Source organism: Cebus imitator, unplaced genomic scaffold (genome assembly GCF_001604975.1).
Source record: "Cebus imitator isolate Cc_AM_T3 unplaced genomic scaffold, Cebus_imitator-1.0 Scaffold163, whole genome shotgun sequence".
NCBI lineage: Eukaryota > Metazoa > Chordata > Mammalia > Primates > Cebidae > Cebus > Cebus imitator.
Genome location: NW_016107478.1, coordinates 4,761,838 through 4,787,267, shown reverse-complemented (window position 1 = coordinate 4,787,267; position 25,430 = coordinate 4,761,838). Strand labels below are relative to the sequence as shown.

General features: G+C 39.9%; 1 protein-coding gene across 13 annotated transcripts in view; it reads right to left on the bottom strand.

The window, feature by feature from the left end:
- The window catches only part of FGGY (FGGY carbohydrate kinase domain containing), a 432,024-nt gene that overhangs the window by 200,429 nt on the left and 206,165 nt on the right, over positions 1–25,430 (bottom strand). For 12 of the 13 annotated variants that reach the window (XM_017544014.2, XM_037744071.1, XM_037744075.1 and 9 more), the window contains one exon: positions 24,386–24,514. The exons of the other annotated variant lie outside the window; for it this stretch is intronic. In XM_017544014.2, the coding sequence (XP_017399503.1) occupies positions 24,386–24,514 (129 nt within the window). The remainder of the gene's footprint in view (positions 1–24,385; positions 24,515–25,430) is intronic. 13 annotated transcript variants of the gene reach the window in all.

The window sequence follows — 25,430 nt, the reverse complement described above, 5'->3', positions numbered from 1 at the left end:
GCCTCCTGGGTTCAAGCAGTTCTCCTTCCTCAGTCTCCCAAGTGGCTGGGATTACAGGTGTGTGCCACCAAGCCTGGCTAATTTTTTATATTTTTAGTACAGAAATGGTTTCGCCATGTTGGCCTGGCTGGTCTCGCACTCCTAACCTCAGGTGATCCACCCACCTCAGCCTCCCAAAATGTTGGGATTACAGGCGTGAGCCACTGGGCTCAGCCTAAAGATTTTAAAAATAAAATTCAATCCACCACTTTGAAGTACCAGTAGGCAAACCTGGAATATGTCTAAGTCAGTCCTGTTTTCTTGTGAGCTCTTTGGAAATGGTAACTACCCAGACTCCCTTCAGCAACGGCTAGAGGTAGTAACTGGGCCAGACAAGATGGAGCAGCTACCTTCTTGCCAGGATTTCCAGCTCTGCACAGGCCTAGCAGCACCTGCTGTGCTGTCGGTGGGCACTGTGACCTCAAATTAGACAATCCTTTTCATTGTCCATATCCTCCCTCCATGAGCTGTCTGCTTGCCAATCTACAGCTGAAATTCAGGCAGGCTGGCAGATGTTCTTACCTTCTCCTCCTTTCTACCCTCTTTTTATGGGGCTGTGTGGCCCACGGCAGAGACGAAAGAGGCTCAGAATCCCTGGTTATACATACAAGAGAAACTCACTGTAATAACATTCCGTGGAGAAAGTAATCACTGATGAACTAATTTCGGCTGAGGAAACTGCAATCTTATCTAATACATTGTTTGAGAAAGGCTCACTGTTAAAGGTAAAAAAAACAAACAAAAAAAACCAACTTGCCATCACTATCACTAACATGGATTGTGCACTAAAAAAGAGGATTCTTAACATAATTTTCCCTTTCTTGATTACTCATGATTACCAGTATAGTAAGGTGGGAGTAGAATTTAACATTTATGAAGTACCTAACACAGGCAGGAAGTGTGTTGAGTTGGGAGTTGCTCCTGTGTGCTGACGAATAAAGTGACATACCCTGACTTCACTTCTAACAAAATCCTTCTCTACTTGCCTATTAATTACCACTCACCTCCTCCTCTCCATTCTTCACAGCCAGATTATTTCATACTCATGTCTGCATTCCCAGTGCCTAGCACAGGACTGCCTGAAGCTATTGATATTTTTAATAAACTTTATCAATGAAGTATAACCTATATTATAAAGCTACAAATTTTAAGTATAGAATTTGGTGAATTCTTGCAAAGTAAACATGCCTATCCAGATCAAGAAATAAACCCCTTCAGGTCCTTTTCCAAATACCACGTCCTACCAGAGATAACCACTGTGCAGATGTCTAGACCACAGGATTTGCTTAAACCGTTCAGTGTATTTTCTTTGTGCCAGCTTCAGTCACCCATGTTTGTGAGATTCAACCACATTGCTGCATGTAGCAATACTTGGTACATTTTTGTTGCTGTATAATCCTCCACTCCATGAATATATCAAATATTGATTAATTCTACTATTGATGAGAACTGGGAGGTTTGTTTCCAGTTTTTGCTTATTGCAAATAATGATTTTATGTGTATTACTACATATGTATTTTTTTTCTGGTACACATTTTTGTTGGATATATGTCTAAGAATAGGATTGCTGAATCATAGCATATCAGGATACTGCCAAACTGTTTCCCAAAGTGTGGTCATACTTCCACAGCAATGCTTGGGCATTTTAGGTGTTTCATAACCCCATCAATACTTGGCATTATCAATCTTTTTGATTTTAGCCAACCTGCTGGGTGTGTAGTGATTCATAGTATGGTTTTAATTTGGACTTTCCTAATGACTAATGAGGCTAGAAAACTTTTCATACCTTATTGTCCACTTGTATATCCTCTTTTCTGCAAGCCACTCAAACATATATATGCACACATTTATATACACACATACATGCACAAACATATATATACATATTTAACCATTTTCCTGTCAGCATGATTGTGCTTCTCTCATTAATGTGTAGAAATTCTTTATATACTCTGGATACATATCTTTTGTTATATGCATTGAAACTATTTCCTTCCACTTTGTGGCTTGCATTCTCACTCTAAGTGGAATCTTTTGATTAAAAGAAGTTTCTTATTTTAACAAAGTCCCATTTACCAATCATTTTCTTTATGGTTGTATTTATATTAACGTCCTATTTAGGAAAATTTTCTGTCTCAAGGTCATGAAGATCTTGTCTTTTAGGAACTTGATTTTTTTACATTTCATACTTAAGTCTCTAATTTATTTGGAATGTATTTGCATGTATGGTATAAGGAGAAGGGCCAAAATTCAATTTCTTCCATACTGATAGCCAATCAGCAGAGCACTATTTCACTGAAAAATATATTGTTTCCTTACAGCTCTGAAACACCACCCTTGCCACAAATTAACTGTCCATACATGTGGGAGTTTGTTTCTGGGCTCCTTAATCTGTTTTCCTCTGGTTTATCTGTCTGTCCTTGCCTCAATATCAGTCTTCATTACTTTATAACAAGTTCTAATATCTGTCATTATGAAGTTCTCCCAACTTTGTTCTTTTTTAAGATTGTCTTGATTATTATTGATTCTTTTGTCGCAAGTTTTAGAATGACTACCAGTTTCCATCCTCTCACACATAAATCTGTTTGAATTTTGAAGTGGAGTACACTGAATCTATAGAACAATTTGGAAGAAACTGTTACATTTATATTGTTTTCCAATCAATGAACATTATATATCCCTCCATTTATTTATGACTTCTTTAGTTTCTCTCAATGTTTTATAGCTTTCTACATAGATGTCTTACACATCTTTATTCCTAGGTCCTTAATATTTTTATTCTATTGTATGTCATGCTATTAAAAAAAATTTATGTTCTAAATGGTTGCTTCTGGATTACAGAAATAAAATTGAATTTTATATTGACTTTCTGCAAGAGCAACCTTGCTAAATTACTTATTATTTTTAATATTTTATCTATGGATTCTCTTGATAGTCTATATGTGTATAATTGTGTCATCCATGATGTTAGCTTTATTTCTTTCTAATTCTTACACTTTCAATTTATTTTTCTTGACTTGATGTACCGGGTAGGCTCTGTGGAATAAAAGTGGTAAGAGTTAGAACATTTTTAATATTTCACCATTAAGTATGGTATTTGCATTAGATTTTTTTCTTTGTTGATATCCTTAATCAAAATAAGTTCCTTTCTACCCCGAGTTTGCCATGATTTTTTTTTTAAATCATGAATATGTGCTAAATTGTATCAAAAGCACTTTTAAACAACTGTTAATATAATGTAATTTTCTCTTGTATCCTTTTAATATGGAATTGAATTAATTGAATATTCAAAAGTTAAAATAACTCATTTGAGTTCTTTTACAAGTCTTGAGAAAGTTTTGGCCAATATCTCTTCAAATATAGCTTCTATATATTATTTATTATCTTTCTTCTCTCATTCTTGGACTCCAGCTACATCTCGGTTAGACCCCTTTACCATGCTCCATATAGCTCATACTTGTTTGTGTATTTCATGTATTTTCCATCCTTCTGTATATTAGCTGTAGTATGGATGATTTTTTTCATATCTGTGTTTCCGTACTATAATTCTCTCTTCAATTATATTGCATGCTGTTGACTTTATTCCACCTATTCAGTTCTTAATCTCAATTATTAGTTCCACTTTTATAATTCCTATTTCTTTTTCTATTTCCCAGATTTCTGCTAAAATCTTCATCTTCTCCTATAATTTCTTGATCATATTAATCACAGATATGTTAGAATTCATGTCAAATACCACCAGCATATGGATTTTCTGTGGGTTTGTTTTTACTCTTGATTTTTGAAATTGTTCATATTTTACATTTTACATTTATTTTCTATTGAATGCAGGCATTACATATGAAACCTTTTTGGTACAACTTGAGCTTCTGATTATGTTACCTACCTCTAGGAAGGATATAACCTTGCTTCTTGCAGTTAGCTCAAGTAGGGATAGATGATCTGAATTTAATCAGATGGTGATTTAATTCAAAGCTGGTCTTCAGTCTTTGTAAAGCTTGTCTATTTTTAGTTTATGCTTATTCTCAGGGTCCCAACTAACACCTAGAGAATTTACTAGTATTTTCTCTCTTCAATGATGCTCAAACTCAAATATTTATACTTCTAGCCTGCAGACTGCCCAACTGGTGTTAAGCTTCTTGGTCTTTGAGTTGCAGATTTCAACTCAGCAAATGCTCAGAGTGTATTAAAAAATGGTAAAAATGTTGAGTCCAAATCTCAGCAAATCAGCAAATGCTCAGCATGTAAAAGGGCAGAAATGTTGAACCCAGCTCTCTAGTCTTCTCTTTTGATTTTGGCCTCTCAAGTCCTTTAGTAAAGGTATGTTTGTGAGTTATATATGTGAGTACATTTAATTTTCTCCAGCTTTTTATTTCTGGAAACCAAGAGTATACTCCATTATTGCGAGAAAAAAAATCAATAAATGGTAAGTGAATAAATTAATGAATTAAATACTGTCTATTTGTGATCACATTTATTCCAACACCACCACTTCAATTGCTATTGAAGTTTTGGCATATAAAAGCAGATACATTAGAAGAAAAACATGAATCTTGATCTTCTTACCTATATAAAAAAGTGAAGTTTAAAGAGGTGACTTGTAGAAGTTATGTAATTGGTAAGGGTAGATTGGAAACTTACACTCAATCCTTCCTGACCCATAGACTCTGCTTATTTCTGTTAAACAGTGCCATGCTATCATTGTCCACTGCACTCTTGCTTCAGAGAGCTATATATATAGCATTTTCTGCCCATGCATTAGAGGACCCTATCACTGTTCATCAGCCTATGTTTAATTTTCTAATGCCCCCTCCTGTTCCACTGATACGGCCTTGGTATTGATTTGGCTCCGGCCTTCAAGGTCTCTTATAACAGTGCCATTGGTCAGGCACGATGGCTCATTGCCTGTAATCCAAGCTCTTTGGAGGCCAAGGTGGGCGGATCACTTGAGGTCGGGAGTTCAAGACCAGCCTGACCAACATGGTGAAACCCCATCTTTAAAACAAAAAACAAAAAACAGTGCCGTCTTCCGATCCATTAACCTCACCGCCTCCAAAGTCTCTGTTTACAAGACAGTACCTTAAGGATAAAAAATTCCAAACTCTTTTAAATGATGTTCAAGGCCCTCAAAAACTTTGTCCTCACATATATCTCTCACACTTCCATTTCGGCACTACAGTATACCCAGTATTCTGCAGCCAAAGGGGTACCCTCATGCTTCTGAATCTTAGGGCATACTACCTCCCTCTGCTTCCCTCTCCTTCTCACCTTCCTCCCAGCCTGGCCATCTTGTCCAGCTGATAAATTCCTATTTCTCCATCCTATTCATCTTTAAGTGTCAAACCAATATCACTTTTAGGGGAAGGGGATGGAATTTTACTAACCTGCTCAGGCAAAGTGAGTTTAAACTCCTGTAACAGCCCAGACACGCTTTTATCAGACACTTCCCACATCATACTAGGATGGCTTACTTGTCTGTTTCTACAATTAGAATAGGAGCTCTCTGAGGACAGAGATTGTAATTTGTTCATATTTTTATGTTTGGTGCCTAGCACAGCACCTGACATAAAAGGAAGATAAGCTACCTGTTGGTTGCAGCTAGGAGAAAATAATAATTTTGCATAGTCAGCTATTAATGATTAAAAACTACAACATATTTTATCTATAATTCTAAGTCAGCAGTACTGGGTGACAGCCAGAGAATAATCCTTGTACTTTCCTAGTGTGTGGACTCTGTGGCAAGTGTTTTCTCAGCTTTGGGAGGCCTTTTGCTTTGCTTTCTTAACTTCAGGGTTTATCATTCTACTTTAAATGAATGAGTATACTGGATATCTCCATTAAAGACAATAGATTTAAATGAATACCCAGTTTATTGACTGGATGAATTACTCTGACTGCCTTGAAGTTAACAAGTTATTATTATCTCCTGACAAATATGAGACAAAATCCATTTCAAATTAAAAAGGAAAAATATTTTTATATACATTTAATTTAGTAATAGCAAGGCAAATAAAAAGTACTAGTAGAATATAAAGAACATCAAAAATTTTAAGTAACGCTTGCCTAATGCATGGATTTGTTTTAAAAAGTTGTCAAACTCCCTGTCTTCTTTTCAAGGCCCACTGTCACAACCCTCTTTCAGGAAATCACTTTGCCTTTTCCCCCAACTAGTGCATAAGAAATTATATAAAGCCCTGCTTATAATGAATCTCTGGCTTAAGATCACCTTTAATAGCTTGCCAATGGCTCCAGGGAGAGAAAGGAAGCACAAACTTCAAAATGGTACTCAGAGGGGACAGACTCCTAATCTATCTCCACCTATTTGATCATTATATCCTCTTCTTCCAGGAATCCCTTAGAAATATCATAGGTTTCAGCCAAACTGAAATGCTTACTATTCCATGACCTCATATCAGTGCCTTCACTTATGTTATGCTCTCCTTCCAGAATACTCTATGTTTCATTGCTGCCAGTGGAGAATACACTGATTATCCCAGATTCGTTCAAAGGCTATCCCTTCCCACTTCCCTGAAGGATCATGATAGCTAACCTCAGGGGGTTCTCATTGCCAGTTGTGTGACCTTGAACAAGCTGCTAGAGCAATGTGAAGATTATACATATACACTCTCCAGCATATTTCTATCATGAAGGTCCCTCAATAAATATTAGTATTTTTGTCTTTTCTTTGCCTGTTTCAACTGAAATTGATTTCTCCCTTTTTAAAATTCCTACAGAACTCAATCCATTTGTCTCTATTTCTTTGTATCACTGTATATGCCACAGTAACTAGTCTAGTGCTTAGCACGTTAAGCAAATCCATTTGTTCATGCATGTATTCATTCATGCACCTATTCATTCATTTACTGAGCTAAGAGCTACAGACACGAAGATAACCAGATTCCGCTGCTCATAGTCTAAGTGGGGGAGACAGCTATATAATCATCTGTTAGGTGTTTAAATGTTATTGTCTATGTGTCACATTTAATGATAGATATGCATAAGGGAAATAAATTATTAGACCATATGCATTGAATGAGCTATAATGATACACCATAGTAAAGCAGATAGTATATGAATTCCTTTGAAGAGTCACATTGCTGGGCATATTTAATATAGTTCACAAAATCCAATTGCATGGGTTTTTCTTTACAACTTTCAGCTGTGAGAGGCCATAATCCAGAAGGCATATAAAGTTTTCATTCATATTATTGATACTGGTAGGAGACTCCTGTCTCAGGGTTTCATAGTGATGAGTCACAAGGCTGATACACATTTAATTCTCGAGGCTAAATTCAGCCCAGGGACCTGTAACAATATAGATCGACAGCCTGACACATTCTCTTTCAACAAAATAGAAGAGAATTAGCTTCCCCTGGAGTTCAGCATTTGATTAAAAGATGCTCCATGTCTTCTGGTTTTAGAACATTAAAAGAAAATCATCTATAACTAACTTTAATGCTGGCTTGGGTGAAGCTATATAATGGTAAGAGAGAGAGAGCTGGGGCCAGGCAGACCAAGGTTCTCTCTGTTCAACCACACTAGCCACCTGAGTCTAAGTGAGTCTTCTTCCTCACTTTAAATGGGGGGTTGAGAATGTGCACAGTCATAAAAGTTGTTGTCCATATTAAGTGGCATCTAGGTAAAAAGGTACTATCCAACTCATAGGAAGTGTAACACATTGGAAAAACTCTTTATTGCTCTGCTTTTGAAACACAAAAATAAAAATGCAGTCTTTCATTTAGCTTGGATTCAACTTTGTTCTTTCTAGATTATGTATAGACAATTTTTGATAGTAACCAACATGGCTTTAGTCTGCCCCTCTTGCTATCTTTTAAGGTACCACTGGTGAAATTAATCAGGCTCATGTGTGGACTGGATAGAGTGCAGATATTTAGGCCCCAGTTAAAGCCACTGATCAGAACGAATTGTGGTGGTGGTGGGGACCTAGTCATCTGCATTTTAACTAGTTCCATGAGTGACTATGCACATGCAAGTTTGAAAACTGCTAGAAGAAGTAATAAGATTGGAAATCAGATTATAAAAAAACCTATAAGTCATTCTAAGTTTAAATTGAAATGCTCTTTTTATTTGGTTATCTGTATTATAAATTCAATTTATTACGGATGATTGGAAGTAATCAAAATAACCTATTTTCTCATATTGCCCCTTCATATATTTTCCATTCTTTGTCTCCAGTAAACAGTAATTTCTAACTAAAACAGGACAAAGGGAAGTCATGTGGGGTAATTTGTCATCACCACCAACAAAATAAAGATGGGAGCATTTACAAGTATGGGAACAGAAATCCTACGGGCTCTAAAAGAACACTGACCAGCCCAGACTGCAGTGAATATGAGCAAACTTTGTAGATTTACTGTTTGGATTTGAAGACGGGAGAAGAGACAATGGAGTAAAGAGAAAGGGGCAGAGGTAAAATTCCTCTCACAAAAGACACTGGCAGAAACAGGAGTGGGTACGAGACCGTGAAATCAGCACTGCCCACCCTCAGGCCTGGCAGATGAGAAACAGTGATCGTGAAATACTGAAGGTAGAGATCCAGGAATACAGTTTCCTGTCCAACCATGACTCTGCAGGGTAAGTGCAGTTGCAAAGATAAAGTGCTAGGCACTAGCAGGGAGTGAATAATTTCAGAATCCTCCCCAGAGCCTGGCAAAATAAATATCTGCTTAATTTCACTTAAGTAAGCTTTTGCACTAAGCTTAAAATGAGATGGTATCTTTTTTTACTGCTTTAATGGAAAATCATCCATTAGTATTAAGAATTGTAACTACACTAACAAAGCACTTGCTTGATAATGTAGAACATTCCACATATTTTTCACATCAAAATCAGTGCTAAGAAAGCTATTTGAATAGATAGGTTTGCTCCAAATTAATTTTAGCATCCAATCTCTTTGGCTTGGAATTTAAGGCCTTTTACATTCAAACTTCCAACCAGGAGTAGCTAACACTTGTTGAGTGGTCACAATGTGGCAGGAGAAGGCATCTATACAATAACCATATGAGGCACTATTCCCATTCCCATCTTCAGAAGGGAAATATGAGGTACACAGCAGGTAAGCACTTCACTAGTAAGCGGCAAAACAGGGATTTGAATCCAGGCAGCCTGATTCCAGTCAGAGTGTGTGACACAGGCTCCATCTTCCCGGTTGCCTCTCACTCCTCCTCTCCTACATTCGAATGGCAAGTTGGCCACACCAAATTGCTCCTTGATTATGAAGGGCATTTTCACACCTCTGGGCCTCTGCACATTCTACTCCTGCTTCTTAAAAGGCTTATCCAAGTTTTCACCCCCTAGGAGTTTTCACCTCCTAACTCGTCCTGGCAGAGCTGGCCAATCCATTCCCTATACTCTTGTAACACTTTTCTCACCACCTGGAAAAGCAGTATGCAAGCTGTATTAGGATTTTTCTGAATACAGATCTCCTTTTACCAGATCTCCCTTTTCCAGGACCAGCTGCTGAGTTCTCTAGAGAAGGAACTGGGTCATCTTCATCCTGGTATCCAAAGTGCCCAGCACATGTTTGAGGCAAAGTATGTGCTCAATATATATTTGCTGATTGAAAAAAATCACTGCCTTGCTTTTTATACAATGAAGTATTTCGTCTCTTCATTAAGGTATATTTCCTCAAATGTCCCATTCTAGAGTGAACTTTCGTGACCTGTGTATACCAGCAGCACCTCCAAGAACTTTCCATCACTTTAATCAGGACTATTCATAACATTCAGCAGTACCCTATGCAGACACATGCATGCATATCCACTTACATATACACAAATACCCACATATGGACACATGCATATATACACATGAACATTAGAATATACACAAATACACATAAACAGACACATCACATATACACATACACATCAGACACACACATAAATGTACCCATAAACAGACATACACATGGGGCATGCAAACATGTGCATGCACAATATATACACACCCACACACATTCACAGACACATGCATGAATGCATAAGCACACACAAATACATACAGATACACACATGTAATACATATACATGTAAAATACCATGTCCATGCATAAACACATGCATATGAAGACACATAAATATGTACACATATATACAGAGACACACAGCTATGCACACATACCATACACATATGTATACTTACATATACATATAAATATATATGTTTAAATGGGAGTTGATGAACTTCCCCAGTAGGACAGAAGTTCTATGAGAGAAGGAACTTGGCTTTGTTTACCACTATATCTAACATGCCTATAACAATGCCTGATACACAGAAGAAAGACATCTTCTATTTGTAAATGAAGAAATAAGCCTTTGCTTTTCTCTTGCCCACTGCTACTATTCATAATGTAAGTCTACTGCAATCACATTAATCATAGCTAAACACATACACAGTATAGCCAGACATTATTCAAAGTGCTCTACAGATACTACAGCATACTATAGTAATAAAGCTCATTTATTACTATATAACAGGTATTATTATTCCCATTTCTCAGATGGGGAAACTGAAGCATGAAATATTGTCATGGGATCCCTGGGGTGTCGCTTGGCCAGCCAGAAACCTCTGTGGCCAGTGGCATCTTCTGCCTGAGTGTTGCTCGTACCTGCTGGGCTCATTCCACCTACTCAGCCCAGCAGGCTGGGCTCAGATCATGCCACCAGCCCACATCTCACACCTGCTGAGTGTGGGCCTAGCAGGAGCAGTAAAGGCTGTGTGGGTGAGCAAGTGCAGAGTCTGTCCACTGCACACAACCAGGCATGCCAGCTGCTATGGTGAGGCAGGCAGCTACAGGCGCTGGAACAGGTGCTAGCTCCATGTGAGGCTGCAGCTGTATCCAATGTACTGCATGTGGCTTCTGCTGGGGGCACTCACATCTGGATGAGGGAAACATGGGCATCTGGTGGCTTAGAGATGCCATGAACCTCAGAGCCTTGAAGATAGTGTCACAGACCTGGCTTGGAGAGCCCCTAGGTCTGGGCTCCCTGAAGGGCTATAGCTCTTCTTTCCTTCTCATTGCCCACAAAGTAACGGGCAGACTGGAGGGATGTGTTTCAGTCCTGTTTATATTACAGCTCTTTCAGTCTTGCCATTCAGCGAGTCTCAAGTTCTTCAGGAGACCCAAAGTGGGTAGCTCCTTTCTGCAGGCAGGTAGTCTAGATAAGTGTCCGGCTCTCAGCAGAGAGATGACCTGATGTGGGTAGCTCTTTTCCACAGGCAGGTCATCCCAATAGGTGGAGAAACTCAAAGTGGATAGCTCCTTCCTGCAGCTGGTAGTCCTGAGTCTGTCCAAATCTGGCTGAATCCAGGGATTTGTATGGGAGGAAATGAGTACTGATTGGTCCATGAGTGGGTGGCCACGGGCAGACCCAGAAAAAGCACCATAAGTTCTCGCTCTGGGCCACAGACTCCACGGAACTGGCAGTCCAGCCCCCAGGCTTCAGATGGTCCCTGGCCAGATGGTAGGGTTTCATCCAGGACCCATCCCTTTCTGCCCAGGAGCCTGTCTACTTCCTGCCATCAACAACCTGACACCCCATGCACCCAGGCTGTTCCTACTGAGGCACCTGCAGACCTGTGCCAAGTCACCCTCAGCCCTCACCTTGGCCTCCCTGCCATGCTTGTTGGCATCCAAAGTCCAGAGGGCCCAAGGAGGTAGGGGGTGGCATGTCAGCATCAAGTCAAGAGCATGCACACCTTGCCGGCTTGTGACAGCCACTACTTTGCCTCACTCCGGAGCAGGAGCCAGGAATGGGAGAGGTCAGGGAGTAGGAGCAGGCATTTCCAAGCCTGGGAGCACGGAGCTCCCACTCCACCAACTTGTTAGGGGGCAGGACTCCTACCTGTTCTGACCCCAGCCAGCTCTGTAGAGCACACTCCTCCACTGCAGACAGCGTCTTCCCAGTGGCTGCTCCAGACAGGCCACTGCTGCCATTTAAACTACCAAGGGTGGTTTAAAAATGGCAAGTCAGATGACTTCCAAGGGCAAAGAGACAGCTGGTGGAACGAGTAACATGTTTGTAAGTATCTTACTGTGTCTACCTCAAGCTTTTTAATTTTTACCATCTTCAGAGAGCCAAATTCTTATATCAAAGTCATAGTACAAAGCACAGATAGAAATTGAAGGTATGGAAAGGTGGGCTGGGGTCGCTGCTGTTGAATGATGTAACTGGAGACTAGTATGGTTTTTCTATATCCAAAGAAATTTCCCTTCTTAGTTTCCCCAGGTATCTATACCAGCTACAGAGTGTACTGAGGCAATCCTCAAGATAGCCATATGGAAAATTTCAAAAATTATTTCTTTGCTCTTCACAATGACTGATATGAATGCACAGTTAAGAGAAAACAGAAAACAAGGAAACGAATCAGGCCTGTGGATAGATAATAAGGAAGAAGCCAGCAGTTTAGATGCGAGGCTGCCGCCTTGGGGCAGTAACTAGAGATGTGTATTTTCCCACCATCAGCTGCTGATGTGCAAGACCCAAAGTAAACATCAGTGCTTAGAAACAGTATATGGATGTGAAGCACTGTGTGTTGAGTTTTTGTGCCATGAAAAACAGTGGACCTGATCCTACTCTTGCAGCCAGTGACGCAAGTGCAATCTTAGACCCTGGGCCCCCAAACACATACTTTTCCAGCAGTCTCTACCTTTTGAACTTGGAGTGGGAAGTTCTCCTAACAGGTGCTTGGCAGTGTAAGAATCTGTGGCTGGATTACTCTTTCCTTTTTGTTTTTGTTCCCAAGTTCAGCAAAGGAAAACATCAGCTCATTTTCTCAGTCATATACTAATACAGGAGAGAATAAGTAAAACCTTCTGTTTAAAAATGGCCCCAGAATACCAGATATGGTTCTGGAGTAGATGAGATGATCAGAGGTTGTTTAAAATGAGAGGCTCTGGGCTCAGAATAAGACACCTTGCTCCATTTATTAGGTAGTACTTGTTCCATTGTTCAATACAAGGGTTCACCAAAGCTGATGTGAAGACAGGGGCACACAAATAAGGGTGTGAGTCTTGGATCCAATCTTTCCTCATCCTATAACCTTAAGCAAATCCCTTCAACTCCTTGAGGGTCAGTTTTCTCAATCATTCATGAGAGGTAAAAATACCTTCCCTGTTCCAAGGGTAGTTTAAAAATGGCAAGTCACTACAAAAAGATTAAGATTAATCTTTGAGATTGAGATTGTCAGCATTAATTAACAAATTTATTATACACAATTAACATCGACATTAATATTGTTGATCTCTTCACCACATAGGCCCAATAGCTATGCATCCCATTCCTACCCTGATCTAATAACCTCGGCCTTATTCCCCATGATTGATGGAACTCAGATGCTTGTGCTGCTTTAAATATCCTTTATTAAAGTCACTTCTTCACCCTGGGCCTCAACTTTCTCATCCATAAAATAGAACTACAAACATCCAGACAAATATTAAATAGAAGCTCTATCTTCTACTACAGATATAAATATGCACTGGTGTAAGTATGGGCTAACATAAGTAAAGGCACAGACATACCTAGACACACATAGATTCACTTGCCAGGGTAAACAGGGGAAAGCTCATAGGCTCTGCAGTCAGTGGGTCCTGGAACCCAACTTTATAGTTCATTAAAATGTAACCTTTGGCAAGTTCTTAAACCTTGATTTCTTTGTATGGTAAAGGCCAAAAATAATGGTAGCTCACAGTGTGGTTGTGAACTGACAATAGTGAATAGTCAAATACCTAGCAAAACATTTGGCACAGCATAGGTATTCAACAAATGGTAGGAGAAATAAAAATAACTGCTTTGAGCTCTTTGGAAGCAACTCAAATAGCAGGTGTTTTTATTATTTCCAGCTCTAGGGTAGATTCTTTGGAGCTTATTGTAGATTGTGACAACACAACAAAGAGATTTACTCAAGTGTGGCTTAGAAAAACTAATTTACCTATTTAATGACCACCAGTGAAACTGGCTATAGCCATTAAATGGGATGTAAGGTATAAAATGGAATCAGAAATCAAGAGTCATTCCTTTTTCTAATCTGGAGACAGTGTAGCACAATGGGGCAGGGACCCTGGCTGATGAACTAGGTCACTCAGATTCTAAATTCGACTCTGACAGTAATTTGCTAGGGTAACTTTGGATGGCTCACCGTTGTCTGGGCCTCAGTTCTCTCATCTTCAAATTGAATAATTTGGTATAGAAAATCTTTGAGCAGCCTTTTAGTTCTAAAACCTATGATTACTCATTATCCAAACAGGAGTGTGTGTATTAAACTCAAAATGTTATGGTTTCATGGCAGGTTCACAGCCATATATACTAATGTGTGGCACAAGATTTAAAAATTGGGGACACATGGGGTGCTGGCAATAGCCCCAGGGCCTGGATTCCTCTCAGTTTTCTTCCACAGAGTCAAAGTCTGGTCTCTCAGCTAAGGCCAGCCTTCTGCAGTCCTGAGAATCACAGTGCCCCAAGAAAGCCTTGGAGCCTGAGAGCAAGAAACTCAAAGTTATCCTTCCCCCACGTATGCTGTTTGCCTCTCCACCACGTGAGCTGTTGCCACAGTTCATGCAACTGTCGAGGTCTCAGGCAGTGGTGGTTCACATTAAACCAAACTTCAACTTAAAATAATAAACTTGCAATCTCATTAATATGTTCCTCCTCTCCCCTCTGTGATTCACATTCAGGAACTCCCGGAGTCGTCCTTGTTCTATCTGCTCAGGGACTGGCACGGTTTTCTCCTTCCAGATTCCACAGCATAACTTTATCTGCATTTCTAATCCCTCCACCCCCAATTTCTTGCAGACCGTCTGCCTCTTTGGATCCATATTCTCTCTCGTTTTGGATAAGCTCCCTCCTGCCCCCAGCTTTTGGCCAGCGCCTGGCCTGGCTCCTGCGTAGCACGGTTCTGCTCTGGTCTGATCTGCCTACTTGGCAGAAACACATCACTACTGCTTCTGACCCCTGTGTCCTCAGTGCCAGCTCATCCCTCAAGGCTGTCTCCTCTGGGTACCAGGTGACATTTTCCACACTTAAGACAAGATTCCAGGACCCACCCCAGGCATCCTCAGCAGGGTAGGGTCCAGGATTCTGTATTTTCTTAAAGTCTCCCTCACCTAGATTTACCAATTCCTATTTTTGATTTTTCAAAACCATCTCATAATTATTATCTTAATTACTAATCATAGTAATTAAGTAATTACACTGATTTACTGAAGACTGGCTACCTGGGTTTTCTGCTGGATAATGGGCATACAAAGGTGAACATAATTTGGTGAAAAACCTGAAATGGTTGTAATGTATTTCACAGATACAGTATAGACAGTGACTGATGTTTTTCTGAGAGTGGATTAAATTTGGAGACGTTTCCACAAAGTAACATTTAGACTGAGTGCTGATGGATGAGTAGCAAAGGAAAGGAGGTGGAATGTGCGTGATATGCCGAAAGAAGGCCAAGCCGTTCCGTGTGGCTTGACTCTGAAACAGTGGGGTGGAAACCATCCTGTCCTCCCAACTCCTCAGGCTTTACTTCTATTATTTTTTTAATCTTATAACTACTTTTACTGAAGAGTCAATTTCACCAAATATATTTCAACAAATACTAAAGTATCAGCAAAACCCTTACCGTGGGCTGCTTTTTGGCTTCTTCAGAAATAAGATGAATTGATGAAGGGAAATAATATCACTGGAGGTGTTCCAGGATAGCACAGGGTTTTTTAGCTTCAGGGCTACTGATATTTGAGGCTGGATAATTCTTTGTAGCAGGGGGTTGGCCTGGACATTGTAAGGTGTTTGGCAGCATCCCTGGCCTCTACGCACCACATGCCAGTGCCATTTCCCTTCCCCCAGATGCAATAAACAAAACCATCACCAGACATTGCCAAATGTCCCCTGAGGGGTAAAATCATCCCTGGTTGAGAACCACTGGCCTAGGGAAATGAAATATGAACCGTGAAGGCAGACTCAAGTTCAAATCTTGCTATAAGATTAGTTATGTGATTGTAGAAACAAAAGAACTTTAACAAATTTACAAGAAAGAAACAACCCCTTCAAAAAGTGGGCAAAGGGTATGAACAGACACCTCTCAAAAGAAGACATTTATGCAGCCAACAAACATATGAAAAAAAGCTCATCATCACTGGTCATTAGAGAAATGCAAATCAAAACCACATTGAGATACCATCTCACGCCAGTTAGAATGGAAATCATTAAAAAAAAAAAAAAAGGAGACAACAGATGCTGGAGAGATGTGGAGAAACAGGAATGCTTTTACACTGATGGTGGGAGTGTAAATTAGTTCAACCATTGTGGAAGACACTGCAGTAATTCCTCAAGTATCTAGAATAGAAATACCATTTGACCCAGCAATCTCATTACTCATATATACTCAAAGGATTGTAAATCATTCCCCTATAAAGACACATGCACACATATATTTATTGTGGTACTGTTTACAATAGCAAAGACTTGGAACCAACCTAAATGCTTACCAATGATAGACTGGCTAAAGAAAACGTGACATATACACACCATGGAATACTATGCCGCCATAAAAAAGAATGAGTTCATGTCCATTGCGGATATGAATGAAGTTGGAAACCATCATTCTCAGCAAACCAACACAAGAACAGAAAACCAAACACTGCATGTTATCACTCATAAGTGGGTGTTGAACAATGAGAACATATGGGCACACGGAAGGGAACATCACACACTGGGGCCTGTTGGGGGTAGGGGGCTAGGGGAGAGATAGCAGGGAGGTGGGGGGCGGCTAGAAGAGGGATGTGGCATGTCAGGGGATGGGGGGCTAGGGGAGGGATAGCATTAGGAGAAATACCTAACATAGATGACGGAGTGATGGATGCAGCAAACCACCATGGCACGTGTATACCTATGTAACAAATCTGCACATTCTGTACATGAACCCCAGAACTTAAAGTACAATAATAATAATAATAAATAAACATTATTCTTTCTGCCTTCAATTCCCTTATGTGCAGAATGGGGAAATAACCTCTACCTTGTAGGCTTATTGTGAGAAGCAAGAGATAAAGTATAAGCAGTATCAGGTAGAGTACTTGGCACATACGAGGTCTGTAAGATATGGTCATCATTTCTTATCAGTCATTACCAGTCAGAGTGATGGTTCTACTTGTTCTAACTAATGATGTTATTATTATTTTATATTACAAATGAAGCCTAACTGAAGTTTAAAAGTCACAAAAAGAAATAAAGTCCACTTTACCAGGAAGCAATAACAGATAAAGAAATTTCATAATTAATTACTGGACATCACTCCCTCCAGGAATCCTTTAATAATTTTTAAGTCTCAATTTTAGGCCAATTTGACGTTTTTCCAAAGCCTTCTATACATGGCACAAATAATTGTAATTGTTTATTTACTTTTCTTTACTAGACTACAAATTCCCAGAAGTCTACTTCTCTCTCATAGTCACTGTCTAACCCCATCAACTAGTAAATTGAGTCGTCTATAAATATTATTGAAGACCTTCCTTTTTCAAAATTTGTTACTTGCTCACATTTTAAGGGTCAAATTAAAGAACAGAATAGATCACGTTTACATAGATAGGCCATTCTTTATAACACAGTGATAAGTGTGCACAGAGCATGGGCTTAAGTCATGCATCTCTAACTGTGCAGCTTTCAGAATGTTAGGTAGTCTCGTGAGCCTCAACTGTCTCGCCTGACAAATGGAACAAAATAACAGTATGAATAAAGTTGCTTTAAGAACTAAGTGTAAGTTGACAAATAAATACCTATTCTTAAGTCTATAATACACTGAGGCTCAGCTGTTTGCTGTGTAAAATTAGGCTATACATCCCTGTCCTAGCTTCATTATAAAGCTGCTATGAGGAGCAAATTCTATAATGAACACAGATGTGTTTTGTATTAGTCCATTCTTGCATTGCTATAACAGAATACCTGAAACTGGGTAATTTATTTAAAAAAAAGGGAGTTTTAATTGGCTCAAGGTTCTGCAGGCTGTATAGAAAGCGTGATGGTATCTGCTTGGCTTCTGGGGAGACCTCAATAAATTTACAATCACGGCAGAAGGTGATGGGGAAGCAGGCAGTTCACATGGCCAGGGCAGGAGCAAGAGAAAGAGTAGGGTGGTGCCACACACTATTAAACAACCAGATCTGAAGGGAACTCATGCACTGTCATGAGAACAGCACCCAGGGGATGATGCTGAACAATTCATGAGAAATCCGCCCCCATAACACAATCACCTCCCACCAGGGCCCCCCCCAACACTGGGGATTACGATTCGCATGAGACTCAGAACCAAACTATATCATGCTTCATTAATCAAAAGTATATAAATGCAAGGGATTATTGCTAATAAGTATATTTCTTTGTCCATCATGCTACATTTTAGTATATACCCTACTTATAAATAAATGCTCCCCACAAATCACGTTATCTAAAGTTGCAGCCTACCTACCCTGTCTTCTGGAACACTCATGACAGTGAGACGAGTATTGGTATGTTTTATTGCTTACTGGAACAAACTATGTGTTGTTCTAGGGCAAGAACCAAAGGCCCTTTTTGCAAGCCTGGCTCAATAAACTCTTCCATTAAAAAAGAAAAGAAATTCAAAATCCTCATTTTGGCTTGACTCTGCAACTCAAATGAGCAGTTTAAACCAATTCAACATCTGGCCCAGATGAGCAATTTAAGCCATTTCAACACCTGGCAAAGAATCCAATATTGGTAATCAAACAGTTGTGCTAAACCAAGGAACAAAGCTCGCTCTTGGCCAGAACTTGGTAATGTGATGAGGGCAAAAAGGAGACAGATTTCCAGACATCTAGGAGAAACCAAACTTTTGCTCCTGCAGAAATGAGCCAAATATAACTATTGCATAGAGACAACTGCCTTTGAATGAGAGCTTTCTCAGTTGTAATATTCATCCCTCAAGGAGGGAATCCCATTCATTCAGTCACTCACTCATTCACTAAATATGCATGTGTTAAGGGTCTTCCATATGCAAAGCACTCTGCAGGCTGCTGTAGTGGGAGGATGAAACAACAGGTGCCCAAAGAGTTTATAAATTAGTAGGTGAGACAATGTGGCACACACAAACCTGCAAGTGCAAGACACAGTGAGTAGAGGAAAGAGGGAGGGCTTAAGTCAACTTGGGAAGTCAGGGAAGGCTTCCCAGAGAACAGGATTCAAGATTTGATGGATAATGAGGAGTTTGTCTGACAGATAAGAGCAACTGAGAGAAGGGCCTGAGACATAAATCAGGTTGCTATCGCCTTTCAGGACAGTTGGGGTGCTGGAGCCAAGAACAGACCTGGAACAAAGTTAACATTATTTTTATAAGCTAGAAAAATATCAGCAGCAGGAGTCCTGGCCAGAACCACCCCCACGAAGTGCAAACAAAGCTACTCCTATCTTCTGGCTGTCTGCTGGAGAACTTACTAACCAGCACCTTAAGAACAAAATGTTCTTTTAGCATCGATTTTTATTCCCACAAAGTCCTTCCTCCTCTTTTTCCAGAACTGGAAAAACCATGGGTTGAGTTTTGCTTGCTTCTTTGATCTTATTCTCCCTTCCCAGGCCTCCCATGGGAGTGAAAGTCTGGGGGTATGTCTCCAAAGCAGAGTGCTGACCCCTCATACTAATCAGAATGTGGGTCTAAAGCAGGCCATGCCGGGTCAGCATTTGAAGTGAATACAGTTATCAAGGTTTGTGGGTGAGAGGCCAGCATGGCATACAATTACGAATCCAAAGTTGGGTCTGTACTTGACATTCAGAAATCTCTTCGTACAGAGTTCATTTAGCCAGTTCTTGAGGCCATTTCTGACCTCAACCTATACAGAATCACAAAGTAGTGAATCCGGCATTCTGTTGTCTCTAACTCTCTCTCACTGCATAAGAGGAAACAAAAGTTCTGAGAAGCACTATATTTGTAGGCAGAAACACAATTTAAATCCAGAACTTGAGATTCCACGTTGAATGCCCTTATCATAGCATCACAAAATGTTTCAGGGATTAGCTGTCCCAAATCTAATCTGTTAAGCTACAAACATGCAGGCAGGGGAGAACAATGAAAATTTTCCCTCCAAAACGAGTGGACTTTGCCTGATTTGTTCACTGCTGATAATTCCCAGTGCCTAGATCAATAACTGACAGGTTACATTCACTCAATATATGTCTTTAGTTAATATATAGTTGGACCTATGGCAACCCTTTCAAGATTTTCAGGCCTCTTTTCTCCTCCACATCCTAATCGGGGTATAGGAAGGGGAGAAGTGAGAAGAAACGTTTGCTTCCAGGCCTCCTATCCTTTTTAAGATATCCTAGTCTTAGACTGGCTGTAAGGTAAAGGAAGAGTAAAGGAAGAAGCATAAGAAGGCATAATAAGGATAAAACATGGTCAACGTTTATTAGGTAAGTCTGTACTATCCCATCATAGTGGAATATCACCTTCCTGTGCCCTTCCCAGCCACTGCTGGCATCTAAGTTCAGGCCTTAAAGAATCCAAGGTTCTTATTTTATCTTTCCATTAAAAAAAAAAACAAAAAACTATCTTTCCATTAAAAAAAATATGGGGGAAACTTACTAACTTTTTGTTTTAGTCCATTTTTATGTTGCTATAAAGACATACCAAGACTGGAAAAGACAAGGAGGTTTAATTTGACTAACAGTTCCACATAGCTGAGAGGTCTCATAATCATGGTGGAGGGCAAAAGGCAGGTCTTACATGGTGGGAACAGGAGAGAATGAGGAAGAAGCAAAAGCAGAAATCCATGATAAACTCATCTGATCTCATGAGACTTAGTATCATAACATCATAGGAAAGACCAGCCCCCATGATTCAATTACCTCCCCCTAGGTCCCTCCCACAACATGTGGGAATTCTAGGAGATACAATTTAGTTGAGATTTGAATGGGGACACAGCCAAACCATATCATTTTGCCTTTGCCACCTCCAAATCTCATGTCCTCACATTTCAAAATCAATCATGCCTTCCCAACTGTCCCCCAGTCTTACTCATTTCAGAATTAACCTAAAAGTTCATAGTCCAAAGTCTCATCTGAGACAAGGCAAGTCCCTTCCGCCTATGAGTCTGTAAAATCAAAAACAAGGCCAGGCGTGGTGGTTCACACCTGTAAACCCAGCCCTTTGGGAGGTGGAGTTCAAGATCATGGGGTCAAGAGTGCGAGACCAGGCTGGCCAACATGTTAAAACCCTGTCTCTACTAAAAATTCAAAAAAAATTAGCCGGCTGTGATGGCAGACACCTGTAATCCCAGCTACTTGGGAAGCTGAGGCAAGGAGAATGGCCTGAACCAGGGAAGTGGAAGTTGCAGTGAGCTGAGTTCACTCCACTGCACTCCAGCCCAGGCAACGGTAGGAGACTTCACCTCAGGAAAAAACAAAAACAAAAACAAAAACAAAAACTAGAAACAAGCAAGTTACTTCCTAGTTACAATGGGGTACAGGTATTAGGTAAATACAACCATTCCAAAAGGGAGAAACTGGCCAAAACAAAAAGGGTTGCAGGGCCCATGCAAGTCTGAAATCCAGCAAGACAGCCAAATTTTAAAGCTCCAAAGTGATCTCCTTTGACTTCATGTCTCATATCCAGGTCACATTGATGCAAGAGGTGGGTTCTCATGGTCTTGGACAGCTCTGTCCCTGTGGCTTTGCATGGTACAGTCACACTCCCAGCTGCTTTCCCAACAGTCCTCCAAAGTTTTAACTCAATCCAGATAATTCTGGATTGAGAATTAAAAATTGAAAAGTCCACAGTCCAAAGTCTCACCAGAGACAAGGAAAGTCCCTTCCGCCCATGAACCTGTTACCTAGTCCCAAAGTTGCTTCTACATTTTCAGGTATCTTTTCAGCAATGCCCCAGTCTACTGGTACCAATTTACTGTATTAGTCTGTTTTTATGATGTTGATACAGACATACCTGAGACTAGGAAGAAAAGGAGGTTTAATTTGACTTACAGTTCCACATGGCTGGGGAGGTCTCATAATCATGGCAAAGGGCAAAAGGCACTTTTTACATGGTGGCAGCAAGACAGCATGAGGAAGAAGCAAAAGTGGAAATCCCTGATAAGCCCATCAGATCTCATGAGACTTATTCACTATCATGAGAAGAGCATGGGAATGACCAGCCCCCATTATTCAGTTACCTCCCTCTGGGTCCCTCCCATAACACGTGGGAATTCTGGGACATACAATTCAGTTGATATTTGAATGGGGACACAGCCAAACCCGATCACTTACAGGGATTTGCATTTTACAGGGAGCAAAAGGTTTAAGCCACAGCTTCTAAGGGTAAAACTTCTGCTAATGAGTATCTCTGTTTAGGAAGAAGATGAGGGTCATTTGGCATTCTCCCCTCCTGGAGGGCATAGTGAGTCCTGGGCAGAAGTGAGAAGGTGTGTTTTGGCACGTCCCTGAGGGAAGTCTGAGAAACGGACAAGGAAACTGTAGAGCCTGTGGCTCTTCAAGCAGCAGTCCTCTTTCTTTCAGCATATGCTGAACCCAGCCAAGTGCTTGTCGCCCAGGTAGGGGTGGATGACTGATACTGTTACCCCAGGGATAATTCTAAAAGCATGATAGGGAAAATTTTAATGGCCTCACACATGATCTGGAATGTCAGGATTCCTAGGGGACAGAAACATTCCATGTTTGTCTAGACCTCAAGTTCTCTCTATGCTTATATATAAAAACCAAAACCTTAACATTCCAATCAAAAGCACATAGTGCTCACAATGAAAAGTATTTGGACAGAAACAATATTGCCTGTAATCAGAAATATATTACATACCATTCAACCAATCTATATATGAGTTGTTTACTAATTCTTAGGCACTGTTTTAGATCCTGAGGACATAGAGAGGAACAGAACAGACATGTTCATAGACTGATGAGGGCTATCCTGCTCTGAAAGTCCATGTAGTATGTAGAACAAGGAACCATTTAATAAATCTGTTGCATAAGAAAACAGATTAATCTACACTCTACTGTTTAAAGCCATCTCAACTAATTCTTGCCTTAACGTGACTGTTCATTTAATAAACTTAAAAGCCCCTATAGGAACTAGACACAGGGCTTGGCATGAAGGATACAGGATGAATAACATGATGTTCCTGTTCTTAAGGAGTTCACAGTCTGGTGCAAATGATTAACAGATATATTAGAAATTACAACACAATATGATCATTTCTTCAAATAGTTTGCTGAAAGAAGCATAATTTAGAGAATTTCTAAACACACCTGAGTGTTTCATGGAAGGCTATGCAGAGCAGAAAGCATCTGATATAGGTCTTGTATTTAGAGGAGGAGTTAGCCAGCTGGAGAAGTGGAGGACCAATTATTCTGGGCAGAGAACATGTGTGCCAAGTCACAGAGGTGTAAATGCATGGGTAGAGTAGGGGCAGGGTCGATGCAAGTGTCTGAAAGTGTACGTGCATAAAATGGAAACACAGCTCAACAAAGCAGTGCCTTCCATTACCATGTGAAATGCACTGATGTTTTCCACCTTGTTCTATTCAATTCTGTTCCATTCAATTGTGCATATTCAGTGGTCATGTCCTGCTAAATTGTTAGAATGAAAGGCTAGGAAAAAAATTATATGGCTATAGTTGAGGTGAGAGACACCGACAGCTAGAACAACTTCCCCTGCAAAAAACACACAAAAGCTTCAATAAGGATGAAGAAGACAACAGTCATCAATCTTTACTGTAATTAATTGTTTCCCTGTCTGTTTTCCCATTAAAATCTGGGGAAGAGACCTTGGTTTTATTTTAAGTTCACTGTCTCCTAGCACTATGCCTGGACATGGTAAGTGTTCAACGCTAACGGGTATTTCATGAATGAACAAATGAATACATGAATAACAGGCTTGATTTTATGTATAAGATAAAATCAAGACTATAACCAAGGAACTGGATAAAGGACATAAGCCAAATGTATTATTAAAATAAATCTATGAGACTTATAAGGATTTTGGAGTACCATTAGAAAAAAACAGTACAGGTAACTATGGCAAGAAATTAACATACCTTTTTCAAATTTTCAGTAAACAAAAGAACTACGCAGAAATTTATTCAAATAATTTTTTTCTACTGTCATGTATAAAGAAATTAATAAAATTATAAATTCTATCATTAATGAAAAGTTCTATAATTCTATCCAAATGCCTAACTGTAAAAAGGCTTTTCATTATTATATCCTGAAACACCAAAGTCCCTGACCTTTGCTTTAAAAACGGAAAAGGAGTGTCTTCGGTTCTAGGGAATATTCCATTTGAATTCGGTTTTGGCTGTAGGCAATGAATAAGAGATTACCTAGTCCTCCTGCATGGGCATCAATGAGTGAGGCTGCGACCGCAATCCCGGGGAGAAGGCCAAGGTCTCTTGCTGCCTCTGGTGTGAGCCCATTTCCAAGAGAAGCTCCAGGAGGTAGCACTTGGTTTCCTGGGTAGACATAAAAAAAAACAAACACCATCAGTTTGAAAAACACAAAAGCACTCATAGGCTTTTGGTAGGAGAAACTCTTTGCTCCCTTCTCCCTCCTCTGCATTTTCTCACTTTTGCAAAGATAAAAACCATGCAGTCATCAAGAGTCCCTCTGCTCATCCAGTGACTTTGGTGTATGTGCTTGGTACCTATGGGTCATGCTCTGGGTGCTTGACAAATAGGGAGCTCTAAAGCATCATTCAAACCAAAGATTCCAAAAGTAGGAAATTTCAAAAGGAATATAAACACAGCAGCCTCTTAAATATAAGATTCAAATGCTCAAACCTTTCCAAATGGGCTTCCTAACACAGCAGATCCGCTAGCCTACTTAAACACACATGAACACACATGCTCACATATCCTTACACCCTCTCTAATGAATGTATATTCCTAAGTTGAGAAAACTTATACTTGTAGTTGCTTCCTGGCAGAAAATAAGGGGAAAGTGGTGAGGTGTATTTTGTACCAACAAATAATTTGTAAAAAAAAAATTTTCTCAGCTGGAAAAGACAGTCCAGTCTAAACCTTTGCAAATGTTCCAAGGCTGCCACTTGCACAACCATATAATACAATGTGAATTATGTTCTTTGGAGTTGTGTAATGCTGTGACCCTGAATTTTCAAGTGACCTTGAATTCTTGTAATCAGTCAGGTCTTCAGTTAAGAATTAATTGATTGTCTTGCTTTGTGTGGGTGCTGTGGGGCTGTAAAAAGTAGTCCTTGCCTCCAACCTAGTTAGGAAGGCAAGATAAGGACACAGAGACAGAGAACCACGTAAGACAGAATAAAATGAAATGATCCATCTGCTCCTAGGTGTTAAAGAGAGCCTGAGCACTCTCTCATCCCCCAAGGAATTCTTTTTTTTTTTTTTTTTT